This window comes from Cyprinodon variegatus, unplaced genomic scaffold (genome assembly GCF_000732505.1).
Source record: "Cyprinodon variegatus isolate N-32 unplaced genomic scaffold, C_variegatus-1.0 Scaffold287, whole genome shotgun sequence".
Taxonomy (NCBI): Eukaryota; Metazoa; Chordata; class Actinopteri; order Cyprinodontiformes; family Cyprinodontidae; genus Cyprinodon; species Cyprinodon variegatus.
In genome coordinates, this window is record NW_015150740.1 from 901677 (window position 1) to 908973 (window position 7297).

The following is a 7297-nucleotide window of genomic DNA, read 5'->3' on the forward strand; positions in this document are numbered from 1 at the left end:
TTCTCAGAATTCTGACTTTTTTCTCAGAATTCTGACTTTTTTCCCATGTTAAACTAAATAAAATTTAAAAATCAGTTTACTTTTTTTTTTTTTCAGTGGCCCTTATCCTCTTCCGTATGCATCGGAGCCCTTTTGCATTTCTTAATACGTAGATCCTGATTGTATACATTCAACAATGGCGTTTGAAACATTTCGCTGAGATTTTGGTCTTATTGATGTAACGAAAAAGCATAATTGAGGCAGATTTGTTAACTAAAGCAAATCTTTATGCCAGCACATCCCAAAGTTGCTCAGTTGGACTGAGATGTAATGACCTTAGAGGCCATGCTGAAAGGGTGTTTATCATTTAACGGGCTTTAAGACATTGTGTAAGTAGCATTGAAATAGTCACCAAGATTTTAAAGCTTACAGAAGGTAGTGTGCACATAGTTTAATAAAGCAAATATAAATTTGGGTTATTTGTGATATCAAATGTAAATCTACAATTAAATTGCAATTTGATGTTTTTGCTACTGAAAAGTACATTTCAGGTTGCTAAAAGTTGTGACCTCTCTCTTCTGCTATAGCCCACTGATCAGAGGATAGTTGTACCCATTCAAGACATCACCGAGAAACCATGTATACAGGTAAAAAAAAAGAAAAAGAAAAAAATGACAAGGATGAATATCTGAGTGTGTTTTTTGTTGTCTTTATGAAGTTTTTTGCCTTTTTTTCTTAAGGTGTGGCAGTCAGATCCAGCTCTTATTGGCCGCCGAATCCTGTGCCCGGACTGTAAGGCATCACACGCACCAAACACACATTTTGCATTCTTTTTTTAATGTGCTTGAATGCACATGTAACTCCTAATCAAAACATATGCCAAACTTGCCTATGTTTGTGTTTTTTAGTCACACGGAAAAGGTGGGGTGTTTGTGCAGGTGGTGTTTTAGTATTTGCAGTCACCGGCACCTTACTTGGATTTCTCCTCCATCGTGCTTTAAAAAGTGGAATGGCAGGTTGGTTCTGTTGTCCTCTATTATATCTGTTGCACAATGATTATGTTTGCACATCTTACTGGTATAAACACAAAATTTCTATCTTGCCTTGCACCCAGGTTTGTTGACCATTCAGAGGCCACTGCTGATGGTCTGTTCGTCCAGTCAGTCGGCCCACATCTCTGCAGCCTGTGCCCTGGCATCGATTCTGCAGGAGGAGCTGGGTGCATCGGTGGACACCACTTTATGGGCCCAGAGCTCTAAAACCAAGGCTTGGAATGGCGCTAGCGTGGCAGATCTCGGTCCACTTCCTTGGTTGTATGGACAGTGGGAAAATATCCTTGAAGAAGAGGGAAAAATACTGATCGTTTGGAGTTCTGAAGCTAAAAGGATGTATCAGAGATTAAGAACGAAAATGGATAATAGCCTGAGACCTGAAAAAATCAGAACATTAATGCCTGATTATTTAAAACCTAACGGATGGAAACTTGGAAAAAATAAAAAAAATAAATATCTGGAAGATAAAGGAGTTGAAAGTTTAGAGTATGATGACTCAGAAAAGGAGCCATCTGCAGTGATAGAGCCTGTGTTTGTTGGAGCTCTGGCCGCTTTAGAAGGGGCTCTGCAAGAGGGCAAGTGCAAAGACGTCACCATTGTCTTCTTCCAGGGCCTCTGCCGCAGCAAGGACATCCCACAGGCCTTCAGAGGGGTCCCTCACTACTGTTTACCACAAGAATTCAGCGGATTCATTCAGGAGATGACAGAGATGAGGGGAAGGACAAATAGCAGAGAGTCCAGATGGCGCTGCTGGCCCAGACTCCTGTCTAAAGTTCTGTCTGTATGGCTGGCTCGCCAGCTCACCCAAAGGCTACAAACAGTTCTACCTGACAAACGGACAGAAAGTGTCTCGTCTACCAAAACATCAGGTCAGAGCGACTGCAAGTGAAAGCTGTCCTTTGCAGACAGGAGGTCCTGCACATGTCGCCATAGGAACAGTAATGCTTTGAGCTCCAGTTTCAAGTGCCAGACGTTAGTCCTGCAGCGAAACATGACACTCAAGACTCTGGAAGGTGTCATGTCACTGGTGAGCCCCCTGAGGCTGCGTGCTGGAACCAGTCGATGTTTTCCCCAATTGATTTGCATATTAAGGAGACGAAAACACGGTCCTATCCAGTGGATTGCAGCACTCAAAACAGAAGCTGCTTTATACTAAGCTCTCGTGACAGAAGCCACAGTGAACACCTGCCTTATCTCTGCAGATATCCTGACCATTATGAAAATGGGCTTGCAAATTATTACCTCACCGCCTTTGTGTCCCTGCCTAGTGTGTTCGCACGCTGTGACAGTGCAGGTGACAGACATTTGCGTAGGATTTTCTAAACACGCGTTCAAAGCTAAAGCAGTCTCATGATTTCCTTTATTAGAGAGCAGCATGTAAAAAGATGAAGATGAATGTCTTTTTTACAAGTTAACTGGATGCAAATGTTAAATGTTTGTTGTTTGGACCCTGCAAGGTCAACCATGTTTGCTTTTACCAACTCTGATTGCGTTGAACACATACTACCTCTTGTATTCAAATTTAAGCCAAGGCATTGCGTTTACAACACTTTATTTAGATAATTTATCACCTGGAGTCATTTGAACAGAAAAAGTTAAATCCAGTATTAAGTATTTATTTCAGTGTAACTTGGTACCTCAATCTCAAAGCATTAGAGCCAAAAAGCATGACAGGTATTTCCCCATGTCTTCCCCACTTGTACTTCACAGACCCATTAAAGGTCAACCGTAAACTATATGCAAAACAACTTTAAACTGTTAACTTACACCTCAGCAGGATCTCCACACAAATATGATTGCCACTTTAGAAAGATGTTTGTACAGTTCTTGTTTGTTCTTGCTGCTTCTGTAAACAGTGTTTAAGGTGAGCCAAGCACTGTTGACATTATAAACCTGTGAATACAAGATAATAAAATGCTTACAATGGAAAATGTCTGTAAGGAAAGGTTTATAGCATGTAATGTTTTGTAAAATAATATTTTGTGGGCATTTATACTACAGAGCCTTGGAGAAGTATTTGCACAAGCCTTGAACATTTTTACATTTAGGCACATCAAGACAAACAATAAACAGTTTTACTGGGCTGTTAGGTAGAAGACCAGTACAGTTGAGCATACTGGTGAAGTCGGAGGAAATCTACGAATCAATACAACTGTAGCAGCAAAGCTTTAAAGGTATAGTGGAGGATTTTCGCAAACTTTTGAAAAGATCTCCACTTTAAAAAAAAAAAAAAATGCACATGCACACCTCTGTACCCTGAGTCCATTTTTCCTCTTGCACGCTATGTTTAAAGGTTGCAGTTTGCATCGCTCAAACAAGCTTACTTTCCAAAAGAAGATTTGCAATTTTTCCACTATGTCAGACTCACCACCAGTAAGTGAAAATAGGGAAGAGCACGAAGGACCGCCTTAGGTAAACATATCAGCAGAATGAGTGACAATTTAGGAGGACCACTTACTCTGATGATCCACCCGGAAAGAGAACATCCTCCACTATGCCTTTAAGTAATGAGATTTGAACATGTAGAGACTAACCCTTCATGTTTGCAAAACGGCTAATATGTTCATCCAAACTGTTCCTTTGTGGTGACAGTGGCATAGGATGCAAGAGTTCATCTTGAATCTAGAGGCTTGCAGATTTTGATCTTTACATCTCTTCCAGAGGTACACAAGACTATGGAGGTTCTCTAAGTGAAACTCTCCTAACAAGCCTGCTAGTTTAGCTTTAGCTCATATCTATGTAGATTTATAATTGTATTATACTAGTTCTATTTTCAAAATGTAGATTGAACAGTTCTTTGACATCTCTTGGGCTTCTAGTATTGTTTGAAACACTTGACTTGCTTTTAACTTCGCCCTAACATTCCCAACCTCTCTCCAAGGTTTATTGGCTGTTTGTTCACTTATGTTACAAAAAACCTTTTAGATCTTCACAGATTACACAGAGGTGGACTGTAATTACTAAAGGGTAATCCTTAAAGGCAGTTGGTTGCATCAGATTTTATTTGAGGGTATGATAAAAAAGGGGTTCATATAAATGTTTACCTTACAAAATGTTGTGCTACTGGATGGTGGTATTTCACATAAATCCAAATGAGTACTCTAGTTTGTGGTTGTAACAGCACAGTATGCAAAAACGTAGGGTCAGATGAAAACCTGTTGCAAGCACGGTATGCTGATTTTTTTTTTTTTTTTTTATTGTCTTTTAACTTCCTCATTGATCTTTTGACACATTTCTAAAGTCCACAGTCATAAATTGTAAACGAAAGCCTCTGTGGGAGCCGTGATGTAAAGTTTGTGTGCTCTAAGTATAAGGTAAGATCAGTTCCCTTTTCAGGGCAGATCAGTTAGCCCGCATGCGATTGAAAAGGTTTTTACTGTGGAGCTTAGCCTTCTTTGTTGTAAGCTCAGCGAACTGTATTTAAAAATCCATGAGGATTTTGCATTTGCATTTATGGTTTAACCGAAAACTCTTGTGTGCGCCTGATAAGCAGGGAAACAATCAGTGGACTGATCTGTGTACTCATGTGGAGGTAATTATTAAATGTTGGCACTCAACTGAAATAATTAAACAGGCATTTCCTTCAGAAGACCTACCATCGCTGCTAGACTATCAAATCCTTGGCATAAACGGTAAAGTTGTTGGATCTGTTTGCTATTTAAATACCTGTGTGGGATTAACGGTTGTTATAAGGATACATTTGCTTCTCTGCCTTTATTTTTATTTTTTTCAGTATGATATAAGACCCTGATTAGGATGTTGGGGGTTACTTTTTTATTATTAAAAGTGATGACAATTTAACAGCTTTAAACAACACAAACTCTTCAACCCTGCAATTACTTTTTTACTAGTTCCTTTATTTATGTAATGAAAAAAAAAGAAGGTGCATTGCTAGGATCGTTAAAACCAGAAATGTCACCATAGAAAGTTTAAACAAAAAGAAAAAATACAGATAGTGGACCAAAACAAAGCAACAGAGCAGTTATCCTTACGCTGCTGCAAATGTCACAGATTCAAAACACTCTTGGCCCCTGAACATGACCCTTAAACCCAGATTGCTTCCTGTGTCCTACTCTGAATTGCATCAATCAAAGAATATATGTCCCTGCTGTTAAAAAGGGATCTTTGAACTTGTAGTCGAAAATGAAATTTGGAGAAACGCTTCCCTTTAAAATGGCAACAAAATGAAAAAGGTCTACCTATAACTTTCACTTCTTCTCTATTACTCTGAAACACTGCAATAATGGGATAAAAAGAGAGAAAAGAAAACATCTGTAAACATCACTCTTTGCCTTTCTAAATAATCTAAGTCAACAGATAATGTTATTCTTTGGCATAGAACAAGCCACAGAATCACTCAGCCAAACACCAGGGATGAACCTGATCAAACACAAACTCTTAATGATGTGGAGAGGAAAACAGAGCGAATTCCTTCAAAACAAGCAACAGAACCACCCTTTTACGTTTAGTCTGCCTCAACTAACTGGATCTACTCCTTGCAATAACTGATTTATCAGGTTCCTTCACAATGAAGGTGGAATGAACATGTGAGGTATGTCAGTCAGAGGAAAGACGCAAAAAGGAATCATCACTTACAGGTTGATTTATGAGCAACCAAACAGAAATGCTTGATTAGAACAGAGTCTGCCGGTGGCTTTTTTGTATGCTTCCAGGTGAGCCTGTTTGGGAGGAATAGGAAGAAACTACTGTTTGACATGAAACCTTTAAATCCACTGAAGATGCAGTAAGAGTCCACCTTTAATCCACCTTTACCCTGTAGTGCTTTGCAAAGATGTTCACATTCCTTCCACCTTTTCACTTAACAACCATAAGCCATATGATATTTCTGGGACATTTTATGCAATGAACCAACATGTAGTCCAGCAGATTTGCAAAGTTACATGGATGCATGGTAGATGTTTATTGTTTGTCTTAAAAAATAAAATCTAAAAAAATCTGTCTACATTTATATTCACTACCTTTTACTTTGATATCCCCAAATCAATTGCAGTGCAAAAATGTTCTTTAGAAGTAACTTCATTAGTAAATAGATACCATGTGTCTTATTTAACAGAGAAGCAGCCAGGGGGACTGTGCTCATTTTGGAGGAGCTGTAGAGATTCACCATTGGTGAAAGAATAAAGCAACAGCACAGCTGTCATGCACTTAAAAAAACCAAGCCTCTAAAGATGAGTGGCAGGAATAAAGGCGTTGCTAAAGGAAACATCTGAGATCTCATATCCAGTTTGATATATCTTTGCATATACAGCAAACCTAGAAGAAGGGTGTTCTGGTCAGATGAGATGAGAATAGAAATATTTGGTCCATGAAGAACATAGTTTCATAAGACTAAGGTAGGTTTACCTTCTATCAGAATAAAGACTGAAAACATGCTTGCTCATGACTTGGAGTGGCCTAGTTAAAGTCTACACCTGAATCCAACTTAGAATGTTAGGGTTCAATTTGATGCTCACAGATTCTCTTCATTTAATCTCAACAAGCTTGAGCTATTTTACATGTATAGAAGAGCACAAACATTAGTCTCTAGAAGTGCAAAGCTAGAAGTGACTAATCTGTTTTCGCAGCAACAGATTGTTTTCCGAAGGAAAGACTTTTGGAGGCTAAATACAAATGCACACCAATCTTTTTCAGATCGTTGTTTCATCGTTGATGGTTGTAGATAATTTTATATGTACAAATATGGAATCCAGAAATCAAAGGTTATGAATATATTTACAAGGAACTGATTGATAGTAATAAAAAATAAAATTGTTTTTATTGATATTCAGACTCAAACATCAGACATCCCATACAGATAAAAAAAATACAGACAAAATGGTAACGAGACAGATCCTACTACCAACTGTCACCAGTCATACCCAGCACCCATGTTCTAGACACTCTTGGGTTAAAAATAAATAATTAAGTAGAAATGACAATAATAACAGCAATTGAACTGGTTGATACTAAGTTCCCGAAGAGATTAGGATCTTTTCCAAAATAAAAAACACCCTGTTGACATACCAAGAGGTTTTCTACATTTACGTCTTAAAGGGGAACCAACGTTTTTTTAACATTGGCCCCTTGATTTTACGTTATTACATCATGTTCTACTCACCCATATGAGTTTTGTGTCATTTGGAGCCGTTCTGAAGATATTTGATCAGGTTATATACAAGTAACGTCTTCCTATGGGCAACGACTTGAAGGCACAAACTAAACTGTTCATAATTTATTCTTTATGGTACGCCAACATTCATAACATG

The 7297-nt window shown here is 38.4% G+C and overlaps 1 protein-coding gene across 1 annotated transcript in view; it reads left to right on the forward strand.

Moving 5' to 3' along the window:
- The window catches only part of il17re (interleukin 17 receptor E), a 14713-nt gene extending 11759 nt beyond the window's left edge, over positions 1-2954 (forward strand). The window contains exons 14-17 of the mRNA XM_015383543.1: positions 567-626; positions 720-771; positions 888-995; positions 1094-2954. Of these exons, the coding sequence (XP_015239029.1) occupies positions 567-626; positions 720-771; positions 888-995; positions 1094-1920 (1047 nt within the window). The 3' untranslated portion in view covers positions 1921-2954. The remainder of the gene's footprint in view (positions 1-566; positions 627-719; positions 772-887; positions 996-1093) is intronic.
- Positions 2955-7297: the final 4343 nt, after the last annotated feature.